This window comes from Protomyctophum bolini, assembly GCF_963924005.1.
Source record: "Protomyctophum bolini genome assembly, chromosome: 22".
NCBI classification, from domain to species: Eukaryota; Metazoa; Chordata; class Actinopteri; order Myctophiformes; family Myctophidae; genus Protomyctophum; species Protomyctophum bolini.
The window spans coordinates 8694630-8714834 of record NC_137883.1 but is presented as its reverse complement, the minus strand read 5'-3'; the positions used below and the strand labels follow the sequence as shown (position 1 = coordinate 8714834).

The 20205-nt window shown below is 43.1% G+C and overlaps 1 protein-coding gene across 1 annotated transcript in view; it reads right to left on the bottom strand.

The window, feature by feature from the left end:
• Positions 1-14382: 14382 nt before the first annotated feature.
• LOC308309601 (leucine-rich repeat transmembrane neuronal protein 4) overlaps positions 14383-20205 on the bottom strand; it is a gene marked incomplete at both ends in the record, with an annotated part of 98709 nt that continues 92886 nt past the window's right edge. Inside the window, one exon of the mRNA XM_080755511.1 lies at positions 14383-14709. Coding sequence (XP_080611637.1) covers positions 14383-14709 — 327 coding nt within the window. The remainder of the gene's footprint in view (positions 14710-20205) is intronic.

Genomic DNA, 20205 nt, shown 5'->3' with positions numbered 1-20205 from the left:
GGTAATATTTTGGAAAGTACAGTATAGCTGTATTTGCCCCTGGTTGGGCACAGATCTACTCAAAAACGCAGGTTGGGAACAATGCAAGTTGGGAATGCATGCCCCACCCGGTTATGCAATAGGTTTCTGCCTGACAGTGACAATGTTGTCTGAATAAAGGACCAATCTACTGTATCACCTACAGTGATATCAATTTCAGCAGAGGAACATATTGCATGTTATGGTTGTACAGACTCACTGACATTTGTTTCCTGCCTTCAGAATATATCAGCAGTGTTCTGCTTGTTCCTGTTTTGGTGTAAATATATGTTTTAGTCTGATGTGAGTGTAATTTATGATATCTACTTTGTTGAAATGAGTTTCACTGTCACCCTGGCACCATCCATCCATCCATTCATCCATCCATCCCTTCATCCACACACATGTACAACCTACCTACCTACCTACCTACTTACCTACCAACCTACCTACCTACCTACCTACCTACCTACCTACCTACCTACCTACCTACCTAATTATCAGGCTGATTTAACAGTACGTGTCCGTCTAACAGTATGTGAAACATGAACAGCCGCTTGGACAAGACCTTCTACTACATGTCTTCATTCTCTGTGTGTGTTGCTGCTGTGTGGAAAGTGTTGTTAAAGGGGTTAGGGTGAGTTTATTGCCTCCTACTCAGGGGGACGGCTGCCCTGCTTTCCCTCTTTATTATTGTGTCACTCCATATCTCTGGTGGAAAAAGAAGAAGAAAAAAAAGAAGAAGGGAAAAAAAACTCAATCTGGCCTGGTTCATGGTTCATGTCACTCCCTGGGCTTCATGATGACAGTGCAATATCACACACGATACGAAAAGACAGAACAGTCTCTCCAGCATCAACCAGCGGGCAATTCATCCACTTTTTGACATAGAACTTGAATACTGCTATAAAACGGACTAATAGAGAAAACACTGTCTGTCTGTCTGCACTTAGCCTCATGAGCCTCGTCTCTTTTTGAATGATGCAACCACTCCAAAGAACAGCAATGTCCGTGTTAACCTATGTGACTATATACATGTATGTGTGACTATGAGTACCAGTAGGGGCAAAGGTGGCGCTGTTGTGCCAGAAACAGAGAGAGAGAGAGAGAGCTAGTGCTGCACTGTTGCCTGCTAACGAGAGTAGAGAGAGAGAGAGAGAGAGAGAGAGAGGGGGGGGGGGGGGGGGGGGGTAGGGGGAGAGGGGAGTTGCACCACTCAGTTCACACGGGTGATTTTTTCACTTTAGCTTTGCTTCGTCTCCATCCATTTATCCCTTAAATGAAATCAATCTCAAACTGTACATGGGCATTGCAGCATTGGCACAGGCTGGGGCTGCATGCCGGAGCTGATTTCTACATTATTCAAAATTTAAGCTTTATATTAGCATTTTTGGATGGTCAGAGGGGATCCGAACTCAACAGAGCTTGGTGTGTTAGGAGGGCAGAGTACGGGAACCAGGATTTGTTTGTTTGTTTCAGTCTAAAGTATCCATTGTCTGTATCTGTCTAATTATGGTTTATGTTTATATATCACGCAGATCTGATGATGTGCACAACACTGTACATGGTGAAATAAATACGTAAAAGCCAATGGAGAAGCTGCCTGTGTGTACGTTATTGGGGCTGACACACAGGAGTAAACAACACAGCATTAGAATGGCGCGTCAGTCAGGTCCAGCGACGGGATCAATCCCTTGAGAGATCCGAGGCTCTCACAGGCACAGTTAACAATAGAGTGAGTATAACAGGCTGAGAAATGAATAATGAAATAAACAGGGTCTGCTGCTGGATTCAATCAGAGAAGCCAAAAAACTGTACTCAAGTAAAAATAGTGTTACTTTATTTTAAACAGGGGATCTGCAAGTTGACAACATGTCCATGATATGGCCGCAGATCCCATGTGGATCAACATAATAAATGTTTTCCTAATATAAAGTAAAATTGTGTCGCATTAAAACGTGTATTCAAAAAGTTACTCAAGTAAAATGCAACCGAGTAATGCAACTTTATACCCAGCTCTGGATTCCATGTGCGCGGACTCAAAGGGAAGTTAGACAGGAAACGGGGAGAGAGAGAGATGGGGAGTGACACGCAGCAAAGGTCATCGGGATCGGGACTCCAACCCGCAATGTGCTGTCAGGCTACATTGGCACCTATAGGTGCAGGAACCGCTGGGCTAGGCCGTTGGTCCGGGCCTCCTGTGTTACATTTCAACGGTGCATGTGCGGACCTGTTGAGACACTGTGGCAACTCATAAATGTCACATCGTTTTAGCATAGAGATAAACTTTACTGTGGGCTACAAGATTCCAAGCGAGCTGATGATGATGTGATGATGATGATTATTACTTTTCATGTTGGTGCGAGCAAACAGCCAAGGTGTCCGTCTTCAAAGGACATTTTAGCCATCTGTAATGTCTTCTGCAAGAGAGGTTTGACGTTTTACTGTTTGCGTTTGCGTCTCTGTAATGGCTGCTGAGGGGACGGGGGGGGATGGGTGTTCTCATTTGCCCTCTCATCCCAAATGCTCCCATTCAGTCAGTGGATGTGAACGCTGCGACCTTCATGTCATAATGCCTGCTTCCTTAGCTTCAAGTAAACACCCCTGTACGACAAAGTACAATAAATCAGACTTATGCCACTGCCATTCCAAATGACAGTTTTTGGCCGCCCCACAAGGACAGCTGTGGGAAGCTCAGCAGTCTGGTTCTGCTGTGGCAGGTTGCAGTGGGTACGGTGCCTCTCTCGTACCGCTGTGTCCTTCAAAGTAGGTGGTTTTTTGGAAAATCTCACTATGAAACGTCCCTTTTGGCATCTTCCACTGAACTGGGTACTGGCACCTCGATATTACCCCATCTCCGGTGTGCGTCTCTGCCTGTGATATGTCCTAAAATACTGTGAAAAATATACTTCACCTCACCAATGATTTGGACCATACCAGATTTCCTTTTGGGAAAGTTAAAGATATAATTAATAAATGGATACAGTGTAATCAATCCAGTTTTATTTTCATGGAAAGACTAAGTAATTCATATTTTGTTTTATTGCAGCAATGCGCTTCAATTTTCTTACCCTATGATTATTTCAGTAGATATGATTGCACCATACATCGACGGGCGCTGATTATGCACACAATTATAATGGCCCTGGGCTGACAGGGGTTCTAAAAGATGGCATGATTTTAGAGATTAGTGTTTATTAATTTATATTAAATATCCGTTAGTATAGTTTTCATTTTGTCATGAAGCATACAAGTAGCCTATAAACATCTTTGCCTGGCACTGAAAACTTTCCTGCTGAATGTGTGGGAAAAAAATATTTAACTTTTTTGAGTTGAATCCACAACTTTCTTTTTCTTTTATTCTGAACGCTCATCATAAATTCCCACGAATCTTAGTTCTCACCTCGTCTGTGGTTTGTAATCTATTGTGTACTGTACAACAGTAAGCACAATTGTATTCCGGTATGAACTCTAAAGCAATTAACAGAAAGATTGTATTGGGTAAACATCCAAAGGGAGACAGAAATAGATTCTCTAATATTACATTTTGACCAGGAAATAACAGACCCTGGTGAAAGATTTCAGATGCATTATTTGATTGCTGCACTCATTTCAGGTCAAGCAATGGACATTGTACAGCATGCAAGAGGAAAGTGCCAAACGGAAATGGACAATGGCTCTCTACAACATCAAAGAGTATCAAAGTGGGGTCCGGGGCACCCCCAGGGGTCCTTGAGGGGGTTCCAGGCGGTTCTCAGCTAAATGAGGAACAATTTCAACATTTTAATCCCGGTATTATTTCATGGCTATTCAAAATGAGTCGATGCAAGCCCACGTGTTGTGATATATGACGTGCTGTGAGCTTGTAGATCTGCTATTTTCAATATAATGTTGACAAATGTTGACTAAAGGGGATCCCTGGCACAACCATCTTGTCTAAAATGGCGATCCACGGCCAATTACATATCAATTAAACCTCCAGGCAGTTAGTACCACTTGTCAACGAGTAGTGGTCAAACCAGACCAGAGGATAAAAATGTCTCGATATAGAAGAGCAGGGAGACCAAATTCCACCACCCCAATTATTTAAGATATATTGTACATACTATTATACTGGTATATCATACAGATTAGTCAAAATAACATTTTTCTATTATAAAGAACAAGAAGGAAAAAAGCTTTCATGGTGTAGCTTTAATCCACAATTTGTGGGAGGTCCAACCTGTAGCTGGATTGAGTGTAAAAGTATATAGGTCATCGGAGGACAAAACTCTTCTGTGATTTATAATCAACTCACTACAGTCACTGAATACAAAAGTAATGGGTGACTCAAACCCTTCAATTTCACCACCTTGTCCGTCTGTGCCTTGCAAGATGTTATTATCTCCCGTGTTGCCATCTTACTGCTTGAATGGCCATCTGGGAGCACTGTCTGAATACTTGCAGCCTCCTGACCTGGCCAATCAGCCACGGTCTTGTTCACACAGATTGCAATTAGGTGGGCTTTTAGTTTGTCTAACCAGCTGGAGAGGCCTGATCCCACAGCAATGTCAGACCTTTTAAAGGTACGGAAAGTGATGTTTGTTTGTTAAATTAAGTGTTAAATTGTTCTATATCGTAATGTGATCGTAATCATTGCTAAAGTGTGTTTGGTTCAGAAACAGGGGTTCGATCCCATGTCTTTCCAGCTCTTCCAACAAGTGAAATTGTAAGTGAAGACACAAATAAATGAGCAGACAAAATTAGAAGCAAAAATGTAAGCTGATGAACGGGTACTCTTTTCTGATTGGCTGATATTGTCAACCCACCTGAAGATGTATTCTCTGTTTATCAGAGAGCTGGAGAGATATTAGCGAGATGTTATTGAACAAACAGTTCTAGCAGTGATTAATAGAGCTTTGACTTTTTTCCACAAAAACTTTTTGGTTTGTAACTGAAAATATAATTTACCCTACCTTTAACCTTCAGTACAAAAGCTTTTCCTTTGGGAGGAAAAAATGAAAAGAAAAGCGAGAAAACCCAGTGCCTAAAGCGCTGTGTGCTATTTAAAGCTGTGTGCTTGTTTTGATATGCGGATTCTTTAGGGATGCCGACGTTGTCTATGACTATACGACTGAAATAGTGTCATTTTACACAAGTCTGTGTGATGATTTCTTGAGAACAGCTATATCAACCAGCGACAGTATAGGGTCACCATCATCTATAATATACCTCTGTCCAACAGTACCTGGGGATTTAACATTCTTTTCATTTTTTTCATTCACAAATGAAAAAAATATTTTCAGATGAATAATTACCAACATCAAATTGTTTCACATTTTGTGTTGACACGACTCACATGGGAGGGGAGGGGGGGACTCGGGGGGGGGGGGGGGGGGGTCGAGTGAGTGATCACCGGAGGAGAAAGGTAAAAGATGGACGAGACCTCTCCTGTCCTGGACATCCAGAGGGAGCCAGACTGCGAACAGGCCTGTCATGTTTCGCCACGTGCGCTGAGACTGTGATGTGTACATCTGAAGTGACAGCAGGCTGGAGACAGACACGTCTCACCGTCTCCATCTGACACCGACGCGGTACTGAGTGACGTACCGGAAGGGTATAGCCCACTAGCCGGGTTGCATTTTGCCATGGAGTTCACTCAGAGTACCAATGGGTTGGTTTAATTTTTTTCCTCCATTATATTCATTATTCATGCATAATTGCCTTTGATCCAGGAAGGTTTTATATGGCTAACGGCTGGAACGTGGTTGTGGCAAGCATGCATCATGGGTGACATCAGCTGCAGTGTTGGTTATAATGTGCTGTCTTTGGGGTAACTGTCACCAGCACCTGCATTTAACCTCAAATTTCAGTTATTTTTGTAATTCTTTCCACCTATTTTTGCTGATTAATCTGATTTTAGATCGTTGCTTAAGTCAGTGATACTCAACCTCAGGCCCGCGGGCCACATCCAGATGCAATGCAAATGAAAGACATATACTGTGTATCCCTATTCCCTGACATAATTTTATAGCTAAACGGACAGAATTCTATTTTATTTGAATGATGAAACCCAGCTGCCATTAATAGTTGGAAATGGAAATGGATATTGCGGAAATTGTAATTGCGGAAATTGCGGAAATTGCGGAAATGGAAATTGCCGAAATTGCGGAAATTGTAATTGCGGAAATGGAAATTGCGGAAATTGCGGAAATGCGGAAATGGAAATTGCGGAAATTGCGGAAATGGTAATTGCGGAAATTTTGGAAATGGTGGAAATGGAAATTGCGGAAATTGCAGAAATTGCGGAAATGGAAATTGAGGAAATTGCGGAAATGGAAATTGCGGAAATGGTAATTGCGGAAATTGCAAATGAGTTTAAGTTTAAAGCTTTTCCACAAGGCTTCTCCATGTGTACAGTGCTCTGAAATCTGGCCTGGGTATACTGGGCCAGATTGCACGTGAGTTAGGAAACACTATGCATTATCACAATATACAGTAAATGTCAATGAAATAGCAATGTTTTTTATTTGACTGATCAGCCCAGGGACTGGTTACCTTCAAGGCTTCAACCAAACAAACTGAAACACACCAAAGATGCCATCTTTATATTTCTTTATTTCTGATATCATCATCAAAATTTTTACAAAACATTTTTTCTGACAATAATATACTCAAAGAGGAGCCATATTTTTTGCGCTTTGACCAGGTCTCCACAAAACTGCTTTAGGTCTGAATACAGTAAAAAGAACCAGAAACAAACAAAAAATTAAAATAAATTATATATTAAAAAATATAAAAAGAAAAGAAAAAAACAAAATATCAACATCAAACCAACTACTGAAGAAAACAATGCAGCGCATATTTACATCCCACAGGAAGCGTGGCTCTCTGTAGGAAATGGATGTGAAAGAGTAAAAGAATCCCACACAGTTTAAGACAGAAAGCATTGGAGAGGGGCCACACACACACACACACACACACACACACACACACACACACACACACACACACACACACACACACACACAGACACACTCTCGGCTTGTGAGGAAACAAATGCTGATACTGATATTGCTTTCTGTCAGTTTTTCTGCACTTTCTTTTAAGCCAACTGCTGCAGATAAATTGTGGCACACATACATGCACGCACGCACACGCGCGCACGCACACATGTACTGTAACATCCCTTTCTTCTGTGTTCACATAAATCCAATTAAGGATGTAAATGGGCTTTGTCAGACAAACAAAAAAAAGTGTGTTACTGGGACAGGGGTTAATGATCGGGGGCCGTCCCTTTTCTTTGCCCCCCCTGACATGAGCAATGGCAGAAAAACAGAGTCAGGACAATGAAAGGTCAGAGGTTAAAGACTTCCAGCTAATGTGAAACAGCGTGGAACAATAACAATCAATGGGAGGACTGGGCTGGCCTGAACATCAGCACTGGTGACCAGTGGTGGAAAGCAACTAAGTACATTTACTTAAGTACTGTACAATTTTGAGGCATTGCGTGGTTTACTTGAGACGTATTCTCCATTTCTCCAATACTTTTACCTCTGCTCCACTACATCTCAGAGGCAAATGTTTTACTTTTACTTGAGTACAAACTAGATAGATACTTTGTAGATTTAGATTATTATTAAAAAACATACATTGAGCACTTCAGCACTATATTTCGGCCATTTGAAAATAGCCAATCTACAAGCTCAATATGTGTCGTGATGCGACACATTTGTGAGCTTGTATATCTGCTATTTTCAAAAGATTTTCATAGATTTGGAAACTTGAAATGGGACATTGCGCACAAATGAGTACTTTTCACTTTTTGTGCTTTAAACACATTTTGATGCCAATTCCTTTTGTACTTTTCCTCAAGTACATTTTGAATTTCAGACCTGTAACAGTCAGAATATGTAGGTTATTTCTATAGTGCAGTTTTGAAACTTTTACTTAAGTAAAACATTTGAGTAATACGTTTTCCACCACTGCTGCATGGTGACAAAGGCTCAGGGGAGGTAGAGGAGGTGCTGCTATACATACATACAGTACTAGGCCATTTTGGGGTACATGCGGGGTACACACAGCTAACTCGCTATAGCAACGATACTCTCTCTTACTGTATGTCCGAAGGAAGGAAGCCACACATGGGTGCTAGAACGTACATCACTTATGTTATGTAACCCAGTGGTTCCCAAACCATTTCGTGTCAAGGACCCCCAAATTGACCCTTATTGGCCCGCGGACCCCGATTTGAAAAGATATGCCAGGGACCGCCCACGAGAGGAGATGTTTACGGCTCTAGCAAGTGATTCTCAACCATTTACATTTCAAGGAAACCCCAGTTTGACATGCATTAGGCCATTTAATGGCATTTCTGCCTCTGGCAGCCTAATTTATATTGTAAAATCGATGTTAATTTTACTCAGAGTGTACAGACATAAGGGTCCATTTGGTTCCAAACTATTCTTCATTTATAGCTGGGCACCCCCTGGAACCCCCTCAAGAACCCCTGGGGGTCCCCGGACCCCCCTTTGAGAACCAGTGCTGTTTGGTTGTTGGTGCATGTTATGGTGGGGGGCCACTCTGAGCAGAGTTTGCAGTCTGTCTGCGTGTGCTACCTGTGTTTGTTTTTTGTTCTGCTTTAGCCCTGGGCTGGCAATGTTTATCTATCTATCTCTGGAGTCTTCTTTACTTCCTCCCAGATGGCTCTATACCGCATATAGACGAATCCGTGGAGCGGTGTCCTGCTGAGGTGTCAAGCTGCGCTTAATTATGTGACACCTCAGCTATGGCTGCGCCCGGGGCACCCCTCCGTGGATTTGTCTATTTACGTGTGGCCCTGCCGTATGTGTGTGGCCCTGCCATATGTATACCCACAGCCACCCGCACAGGCAGGCCTGTGGCGGGGGAGAGAACGTAGACGCATGATGATGCGCGAGGAAGAGAAGCAGCAAATCCACGTCTGGCTTAGAATTAATTTTCCTAATCTATTTATCGGGTAATGAATTAGAGCACCACCGAGCCGTTTTGGTTAGCCCCCGGGTGAACGGGGGCAGGGGGGTGGGGGTGTTGTAACTGCCAGAGTAGCTGAAGCATGGAATACAGATGCCAGGTTGAGGTTAAAGAGGGCACACCTGGTTCACATGGCAACAAAACTTCTGTGTGTGTGTGTGTGTGTGTGTGTGTGTGTGTGTGTGTGCTTGTGTGCGTGCGTGTGTGTGTGTGCGTGAAGCCAGGTCTTGATTGATGATTGCCGTGTGTGGATGTCCTTACATCATGCTGGACATCTAATATCTTGAATACTAAATCATACATGAGGAACTCCATTAAATAGTTGGTTGAAAGTTAATGTTACTGTCAGTAAGTGTGCGTGGGTATCTGCATGTAAGTACACTATACAGTACAGTGTGTGAGCATCTATTAAGACATGCAATGTGTGAGGCGTGTGTGGAAATATGGCATAAAGCAAGTCTGTGTTTGTATTTGTAATAGTAATACATTGTATGTACAGTCCACGGTATGCTTTTGTGTGTGTGACCGAATGCGGGTGTCTGAGTTTGTTTGAAACTCCTAGGGTCATTTCTCCCTGTGGATACAAGGCTGGGGACAGTCAGAGAGATCACAAATCCTTCATCGTAATGGAATAAAATGCCCTTGCACTTATCCCATATTTTGTCCCCCTCTCCTCCCTTTTGTACAGTAGCTGTGGCTCTCCTCTTCTCTCCTGTCCTAACCTCTCCGAGTTGCCGTTTCCTCCAGGGACTTACGTTTAGCTGTTCCTTTGAGCATAACGTGAAATATGAAAGTTTCCCCTGTGACTCTTCACCCTCTAAGGCAAAAAAAGGAAAAAAGTAAGAAAGAGTAAAGAGAAATAAAAGAAAACAGGAACAAAGAAAAAACATATATGTAAAAAAAACCTGAAATATTCCCACTAGGGATTTCAGCCTGAACTCAAAGGGGGGGGGGGGGGGGGGGAGTTACAAAACCTAAAACAAACAAGGCAGAGTATAGAAAACAAAGCCTCCCTGCGTCGCAGTGCTGAGCAGAGACAGTCCTGGAAAGTGGCTCAAACGAAAGTCATTGGCATGCAGCACCTGTGCGTCCAGCTCTCTGGTGCCATTGTATAAGGAGGTGATATATGAAATCATATCTGGGAGGTACACAGATTAATCAATTGCTTATTAGTGGCTGAATTAATTGTGATCATACAATGATTTTATTGGGGCTTCCAATTAACCGTTATGAGTGGAAATAAAAATCACACCCGTGTGAAGTGAGGGGGCGCTCTTGTCGTCGTACATTATCCAATAAAAAAATTATTATCTTTTCACCATGATCATGAAAGATGACAACCGAATGTATGTGATTGGTTAGCCGATTTGTTCGTCACGTACATTTTCCTTTCATTGTCAATGACATATGTTGCCACAAATTTACGTCATATTTCAGGCACATATGACGTAAATTCTCCTTTCATTGTCAATGGTGAGCGTGACAGGACGAAATAAAGGCGTGATTTTGGTATTTGGACTGAACTGATCCATATCCAGCGTTCTGTGAACTGAAGCGATTAGTATGTGTGGGGGGTATAGTGGTGGTGGTGTAGTCTGTCGCTGGCAGGAGCGAGACCGTCAAAAGGGGGAAGGGTATCCCTAGAGTGAATGCCTCAACAAGCAACGCTCTGTAGCCTTGGCCCAGCCGCCTGGTGCTGGGGGGGTCGCACTGTTAGGCGAGATAAGGGCAGGGGAGGGGTCCGGTCCGCCAACAACTTACTTTAAAAAACACATGAGGTTGTCCATGACGACGACGACACGTGCTTATGGTTCTAGGGCATTCCAGATAAGGAAATAGCCTCCATACTGTTTGTCTCTGGTTCAGTGCTCTCCCCTAACTGGGCATAGTTTCCTGAAATATCAGCATGCGGACAGAAATAGAACATCATTAAACAGGTTCAACCCAAGTCACCAAAAGAGGCAGACATGAAATTCAGGCCAAGGAGTTAGCAGAGGTGATACAGAGCAAGGCAAGACAATACATGGGCAGAGTTGTGAGAGCTCCCATTATACAAAGACATTGGCACAGCTTGCTGTTACAACGTAAACTCAATCAGCAATATTAAGCAACCGTACGGAGCGAACGAACCGCTGTAATGCAACGTCCTGTACATAAAGGGACTTTACCCTTCTGTTCTTGGTCATGATATCATGAGGAGATTGGGGTCACAGATGGTGTTTTTTCATGTATGTTGGGGGTGGGGGTACAGCGGTCTAGCTGGCCTTCGTATGATACTTGACAGAAAATATGGCACATCAATACAACATCCCTTCACAAGATTATAGCTCTTGGCACAAAGAGCAGTATGTACTATACGCTTCCTCTCCCAAGATATCTTCAAATGTCTGAAAAAAAAAAAAAGTGTCAGGTTTCTTACACAAAAGGACTGGTGTGGGGTAGGATGAAAGTAACAACATATCACACAGCCACCTCCTGCAAGATTGTGATCCTGAAACGCGTCCAGGAAGCCAGAACAGAAAATATGGGTCTCTCTATGAGGTTTTGACACTGAAGTACATCACAATAATAGGGCTCCCGCAATCGTCTGCTCTTGCGCGACTCAAGTCAAATGATTGGATTTGAAAAATAACCCCAATAATATAATTTCTGTGTGTTAATGGTAGAGTTGTGGAATGGTGACGGGGGAGCAGATAGAAAAATATTTATCATTGAAACAAGGGGAGCATCAGAGCAGGACACCTTTAAACCGAGTCATCTCGGAAACAGATTCCCACTGGCGTGGTGGATAAGGCTCCTCTTCTGTTCACAGGCAAGTTTGTGTTTCAGAAGAAGTGAAGTATGTACTTTTTCCCCCCGCTTCTTGTTTAAAGATTCTCTATTTACACGATAAATAAGTTCTATTAGATTGTTGTCCTTTGATTTAGTCTCATAGAATTTCTTGACATCATCTTTGAACATCTCAAAACTGTCTCTTTTTGTTCCAAGCATGAAAAAAAGAACAAAAACATAAAAAAGCAAACGCTTCCCTATTTTTTTTTCTTTTTCTTTTTTTCCCGTATCGTCTTCACCTTGAGGCCATACCCTTTTCTCAGAGGGTTTGGAAAGTGACTCACCTTGGGCCCCGCCAATTTATACCATTGGCCCTATACCGCTCGCTCTGTGGGAGGACCGCAACAGTTACAGTGCCGTAACTCCAGTGATTATGACTTTTCACATATTGAAAAATAACCATAATCAGTCTGTCGAAAGTGGCAGACACAGGGTCACCACCACAGCCATATCAATTAGTCCTCAGTCCATCAAAAAAAGGGGGGGGTTATACGGTTGCTAAGGGTGACCAGAGTGCAATCAAGTCCTTGCACTGCAGGCACACTTGCTTCAAAAGGAGCTTGTCGGGCAATCGACCAGTTATAAAGTTCATGAGTTCATATTCCGGTCAGAGAGAGAAGTCAACGTCATTCTCCGCGTGGCCTTGCAAGCCCAGTGACACGCTCCAAATACTCCCGTTTGATGAATGTCAGGCATTGATTCAACAGCGTCTCTATTGAGTCAGGCCATTTAGGGGCAGTGAGAGATTTTGACCTTCAGTGAATTGGACCTTTGTTGTAGAATATGTACAGACCATCTGCAATCAAATGTAATGGTGTTTATTATCATGTGAATATCCCTTTGCTTCCCTCTTTAAAGCATAGTGGTTATGTAATCTGGCATTAAAACCAAATTTCAAATGCGTTCCGTTTTGCTGTGAAACTGCCAGCACCTGTATGAACATGAAATTCATGGAACATGTGTTTTTTTTCCTGCTTGTATATATTTCTGTCCCTTAAAGAGACACTTTTTGCAAAAGAATACATGTTAATCTATGTTAATGACGTTTAGAAGATTTAAAACACTTTCCTGGGGGTCTTTATGTGTGTAATATGAGGGTTTAGATATTTTAGATTTTAGCAGTGAGCCCAGTGTCTCTGATGTCATGGACACTGGGCTAACTTACTTCCTGGACTACATGTTGTCTCAATAAGACAGCCCCTCCTCCTATCCACAAGGAAGAGCATTGCAACAAAGCATTATGGGAATTGTAGTCCAGGAAGGAAGTGAGCCCAGTGTCCATGACATCAGAGACACTGGGCTCACTGCTAAAATCTAAAATATCTAAAACCACATATTACACACATAAAGACCCCCAGGAAAGTGTTCTAAATCTTCTAAACGTCATTAACATCTAGATTTTATTTTGCAAAAAGGGTGAAGTGTCCCTTTAAGAACATTATCAAGATCATAAATGACAACTTAAGTGATGTAGGCTGAATATGATGAAGATATACCCTCAACATACCCATTATTAATGCGGTCTGTTTCCCTACCTCGCATCTATCTACAAACCATGAAGAACCTGATGACCACTAAAGATATCAGCAGTCCTCCATCTCATTAGACTACAACAAGGTCTGACTGTACTGTATATGCTCTTTGTTGGTAACAAACTCATTAACATTAATTGGCAAAGAGGAGTTTTGTAGGCCAGTCTAAAGAAGCTCCACCATTCAAATAGGTTAATATGTGCATCGAAAGAAAAGCAAAAGTAAACTATCTTTGGTTTGACATGCACATAAATGGAATTCAGAGACTCCACATTCAAAGAGATTGTAAGAAAAATTATATTGTTAAAAAAATAATAATAAGTGTAACTTATCTTAGTGGAATAATTATATGGATTTGATATTGTTAACAACAATTGATGGGGAATTTTTAATGGGAATCACAGCAAGAAGCCTTTCAGCTTAAAGCAATGATGACCAGCTTGATCTTTTCTGTTGTGGCTTTCATTCTGTTGTCCTGCAGACTTCTTGTTTATTGCACATTTGTTTGTACTTTGTACTGCCTCAGAATAGGTATATGGCATTATTATTTACTGGGATAGTTTCCCCACTGTGATCACAGACACATCAAAGGCCAGATTTGAAACCAAACACTTCCACTTGTTATAATTGTCGGATCATGTTTCAGTTTCCGATGAGCAAACAGGAGGGACGGGCAAATCAGGGATTCTGTTTGGGTTGTTTTTCTTTTAAAGAGAGAGATGTGAAGAGACAATTACTAAGGATGATAGCCTTCATAACATCATGTGACGGTCGGATGCCAAATCTCTCTCGGCATGCATGGTGTGAAATATTTGTTCTTTTTCTTTTGTTCTGTCGCCATCTCCACAGCACCCTCTAGCGGTCTTCCCATACTAATGTGCTGCATAACAAGGCCCACACTGGAACTGACACATACCTCCCCTCTGCCCCCTTTTGGTTCAAACGTCATTGTGAATCAAAGGCCCCTGACCCACGTCTTAATGTCCACCTGTGGCTCCCCGTGAGTCTGCTAGCGCCCAAACGTGAGCGCGGTGGCGCGCTCAGCGGTGGGGAAGTTGCTACCGCTGGGACCCTCCGTCGGCGGTCTGAGGGATGCCGGGGGAGAGCGGGGCCCGGGCACAGGCGGGGCGCCCACGGTCGCAGCAGAGGGCACAGCGGGCAACGCCACCGTCTGTATGGTGCCCCTGTCGCGTGGCCCAAGGTCCTCGAGACCCTCCAGGCCCTGCGGGGGACCCTCGTAGCCCATGTTGAGCCGCAAGGGTTGATGAGCCTGGCAGTAGTCGACGATGGGCTGCTCGTAGCGGTAGAATGTCAACGCGCCCATCTGGTGGGGTACCTTGAGTACAGAGAAAGGAGAGGGGGGGGAGGGGGGGGGGGAGAGAGAGAGAGAGAGAGAGAGAGAGAGAGAGAGAGAGAGAGAGAGAGAGAAATTAATTGCTGAAGGAATTGAATCAATATTTGTGGGCTATAGTGAGATTCAGGGTAACAAAAATACTATAGGCCTATCACATAATAAAATGAAAACCAACATTGGTAGATTTGATCATATAGGTGTAAATAGTAGTCTTTCAGAACCTGGGGACTATTGCACTTGCACCCCACTTCTCAATGTCACTGACAGAAGCATGGAGTCGATTTACATGTGCAAACAGGCCATCATCAATGAATGACACAAACCAAACAGTGGATGACATATGGGGCACCGTCGTCGTCCCCCAGCCCCCCTTGCAGGAAATCAAACAGACAGAGCTCTTGCTCCCTCCAGTCTCGTGTCACTTGTCTCAGAGCCAGGAGCTCTCTTCACATCTGGTTATGAGGCCTGGTTGTCTGCCCTCCTCATCACGCAGCACTGTGCCAAGCAAACAGATGAGACGCTTGTGGCACTGACATACCTCCACTACTGTTCTCCACCCCACCCCCTCACACGCACGCACGCACACATCACATCCTTTCATGATCTTCCACTTTAAAGGAAGAGAAACGGATAATGAACACCTTGAAATAAAAATAAAAATCTGACCAGTCTGAAGTGAGTGGTACTCTAAACATAGGGACATTCATATAGGGATGGACATAGGGACATTGCTGTTCGTTGGAGTGGTTGCACCACTCAAAAAGACATAACCACACGATAGTTGCTTTCTTTAATTATATGGAATGCAAATGACAAAATGAGAAATGTTTGCCATAACTGCTGAACAGGCAAATGCGTGCATTTGAGGAAGTTGCTACTTGCTAGTTGTATACATTCTGTACTTACAGTACTGTACTTGGTCTAATGGTCTATCAAACCCAGCTATATTTGCAATACTCTGGAAGCCTTTATACTACCTGTGAAATTAAATACACGTTGATGTAAGTGTCCCTGTAGGCCTATTTTGCAGAGCTTGGTTGAGTTTGTTGGGGTGAGCGAGGCTCTGCACAGATGCAGTTTACATTGGCGGCTTGCCGCCGCTAATGTTAGCATCATGTCATACACTACATATGTATTGTTTATGGGAATGCCATATTACAACAGAATAGTTTATTTTGCATTACTCGAAATCCATGCATTTAAAAAAGATCTGATGATTTGTCCTCTCTTCCAAAGAGGCCAGTTGCGGGTAGTTATGAGAGGGGCCATAAAGACAGTGGAGTAATCACTGTTATCTTTTCACTTAACCATGGCTGTCTCTGGCAGTGAGACACATCATCAGATCTTTGCACAGGCAGCCATGGCAACAAACATTCAACAACAGCAGCAGTGACAGCAACAATTGCAAACGGCAGCAGCAAATATGACACCCAATCGGGAGAGATAAATAATACACGCCTTGGCCTTTGAGGAGTTGATGGGAGCATAGCAGGAATCCCACTGCAACATCATTCATCCAGAGGAACATTAAAGCTCTGTTTTTAGCCCCTATTCAACCACACTTGGCACTTAGCAAAACATGACAAGAAGAAAACAACAGACTTTCTGTTTTAAAGCTCACCTGTTCTCTCTCTCTCTCTCTCTCTCTCTCTCTCTCTCTCTCTCTCTCTCTCTCTCTCTCTCTCTCTCTCTCTCTCTCTCTCTCTCTCTCTCTCTCGCTATGTGAGACAACCTCCTCCCAGGTTTAATAATATATAGGCCTATAACAGCAGACAACACAACGGGACAATATAGTACATTAAGGTTATTAGAATGATAGGCTATAAGGCATAGGCGTAGAAGCCACCGATGAATATACAGTAATCCTCTGTGTTGCGATGATGTCATTTATTTTGTGGAAGGAACGCCATTCCATCAGTTGTCAAGAGGAGAATACTGTGTCTGTGAGCATGTGTTTGTGTGTGTGTGTGTGTGTGTGTTTATATCCAGTCCAACCTAACATAGCTTCTCTTTGTAAACATGAATATATACATATTCATGAAGATGCTGATACAGAAGGAGGCTAATCCAAATGTGTGCACAATACACTCCCCTATAATAAAAATCAGCACTAATTGCAGCCTTGAGCGCTTACCGTCAATACATTTGAAACGAGATAGCACCGCCGCTCAACTCGCTGTTAAGGTTTCACGAAGTGAGTCATGCGCCGCTGTTTGTCGAAATCCCAGCAGTCTGAATAATATCGACCGGGAAACAGGTCACATGACAAAAACAACATCACTACACCAAACAAATACTGGAAGTCATCCTCGGGGAGACTTATCTTTCAAGAAATCGACCCGCCCCCGTCCTCCCTCTCCAACCCACCCTCCATTCTCCCAACGAACGCCAATCACCAGCAGCGTGCACGCAGCACCGCCATCACCTTCCCTCCCTCCCTCTCTATCTCCTGCATTCTCAAATGGACTCCATTAAGCCAGGCCTGCTCATTACATTATAGGCACTCAGTGGATTACTCCTCTGTGCTCAGTTCCAGAACCCCCAACCCCCTCCTCCCGTCTGTGTGTCCCCCTTCCCACCATGCAGCCACCTCTTGCTGTAGTGTACACACAGTCTCATTCCTATTATATTGTAGTAGCCATTATTCCCTGGTGTTGTACTGTACCAGTCAATTAGCATTGTAGCAGCCATCATCCTGTGTTGTGCATGGTTCTCGGACATTTTAATGTCAAGAACCTCCAAACTGATACACCATTTGAAAGGATTTGGACCACCCCCATTTGAAAGGCTTTGGTGCCAGGTGCCCTAATCTGATACTCGTTTGAATAGGGCTTACAGTGCAGGCTATACATTCTTTCACTGGTTTAGCTTCTAGCAGGTAACCTGGCGTCTCTATTTGGTGTCAGCTAGGGTGAGTGTATAGAACAGAACCCCTGAGCAGGTTGGCAGAGCAGGCAGAGTAGTTCAACTCTTTAGGTCTTTATTGAACTAAAGGTTCCTCAAACAGGCAAGTAAGCCTACAATAACTATAGGCATCGAGGCGAGTACCCAAACTCATACTTTCACCAACGGTTTACAGAACGAAATGAACACATGGAAGCAGAGGGTATAAATACATAGGCAGGGACCTAATTAGACACAGGTGAACTCAAAGTGCAATCAACACCAGGATTGGCTGGGGCAAGCTAGGACACAGAGGTTAATAACAAAAGGGTAGACAGGAATTAAGCACAAGAACAGAACACTACTACAAAATATGATACAAAACACCTGGGGAATTACAGACTAACAAGACACTAAACCTTAAATACAGAAACATAGAGCTAAGTAACATGACTAAACTCCTAAACCAACAGGAAACTAGAACAGAAGAGTCTGTTGTCCAAAAACAAACACAAACAGACAATGTCCACCAGTGAGGAGGCATGCCTCAAGGAGCGAGCCGTGACATTTTTTAAATAGCAAAAATAGCAGATTTGCAAGCTTAACACGCCACATTGCAAGACTATTTTCGCTATTTATGAGTGGTTAAACTGTTCCTCATTTTGCTGAAGACCTGCTGGACCCCCTGTGAGGATCAAGCAACCCCTTTACCAGTGAGACTTTACCAGTGGTTCTGTGTGTAAAAATGTGGCAGTGCACGCATTTTTATACCCTCAAACAGCTAATCTGACACTCAGGGTTATTGCTGTATATGTTGGAAATAACCATTATAAGTCCCATTTTCTGCCTGTCAAAGCTGAGATATATTCTGTAAATGCTCATGTCAAATAAAGAAAAAGACATGATGATCTGTGTGCACACTTCCTCGGCGCTAATTCGCCATCCATTCGCAATATGAGAGCGCAATTTTCGTGGCAGTGTGGTTTCTCCCGTGATGTGACCAGCCTAATGGCCACCTACAGTAGCTGTCCCTACACTCTGATACCTCAGCTTTCTGCACGGCCCCCTGCCCTGGTCCAATGCATTAATTAACCGATATTAACTCCTAGCCATTTCACTGGATTCTATTGAATTGTCAGGGCATAAATCTGGTCCCCTCGCACTGGAAGGTCTGTGTGTGTGTGTGTGTGTGTGTGTGTGTGTGTGTGTGTGTGTGTGTGTGTGTGTGTGTGTGTGTGTGTGTGTGTGTGTGTGTGCGCGTGCGTGCGTGTGTAAGAGAGAACAGTGTACGTGAAAGAGGTGAAAGGGATAACAAGCGAGAGAGAGAGAGAGAGAGAGAGAGAGAGAGAGAGAGAGAGAGAGATAGAGATTAGCTCTAAAATAGATTTGGCTCAACCGTATCCATAGCGATGGATGATACCAGCACTTTATCCCCACATCCCCTCTTTTTATTATTTTTCTTTTTAAATCAAAGTACCTCTAGCTTTACCTCAGAGAGCTGTACCATAATATAATTTTGCACGAATCTCAGACTGATATTCCTGGATTGGAGACCGAGCTTAATTAGCCCCCGGGTGCCCTTTAGTGAGTGCCTGGCTGTGAAATGACTGAATGACCTGGAGATAGACACCAGTCAGCCCAGCACAGACTCAGAACGCCAGACATCCAGGCAATTCAATATCATTAAATATCCTTGTAGCCGCATTCAGATTAGTATTATAGACTACCTAGTTCCATATTCCTCTGTGTTGTAGTCTGCTGACGGACACGTGTGATTCATGTGTCCACGCACGCATGCACGCACGCACGCACATGTACACACACACACACACACACACACACACACACACACACACACACACACACACACACACACACACACACACACACACACACACACACACACACACACACACACACACACACACACACACACACACACACACACACACACACACACACACACACACAAGCTAGCTAGCTAGATAGCTTGCAATTTACTTACAGTACATCCCTGAAGTGTAGGCCTTCAGTGTAAGTAAAGTAATACTTATTGGCAGAGTCAAATAAGAAAAAACATAATCTGTTGACTCCCATTACTTGATAAGTAACAATAGGAATGTTATATAAAAGCAATATCACACACTCAAAGTCACGCTATAGGTTTACTATTATTGTCACCATGGCTGTTACAGACCAATTCTGAAGACGATAATAATCACCTAGATACAGATTTTTGTGTTTGTGAAAAACTCTGTCATATCAAACATCTTCCCTCAGTGTTTCCTGTTGGAAAGCACACTAGGCCTAATAATACAACTGCAAATTATAGTGCTTTTGTGAATTAATTCCCTAATTTTGTTATACTACAGTGTCCCACAAAAGTAGCAACAATAGCCGATTTACAACATTGGATCCATTATTGGAACAAATACAGATATAGGTTGCTTTCCACATTCCCGGAAAAGTAACTGTTTTAGACATACAGGGTTTCACTTTCTACCTGACAGTTCGATTATGGAAAAAGTCCCATTTCGTCCCATTCACACCTTGTCAAAACTAACCATTTTCCCCCTGCTCTGTCTCTATCCCCTT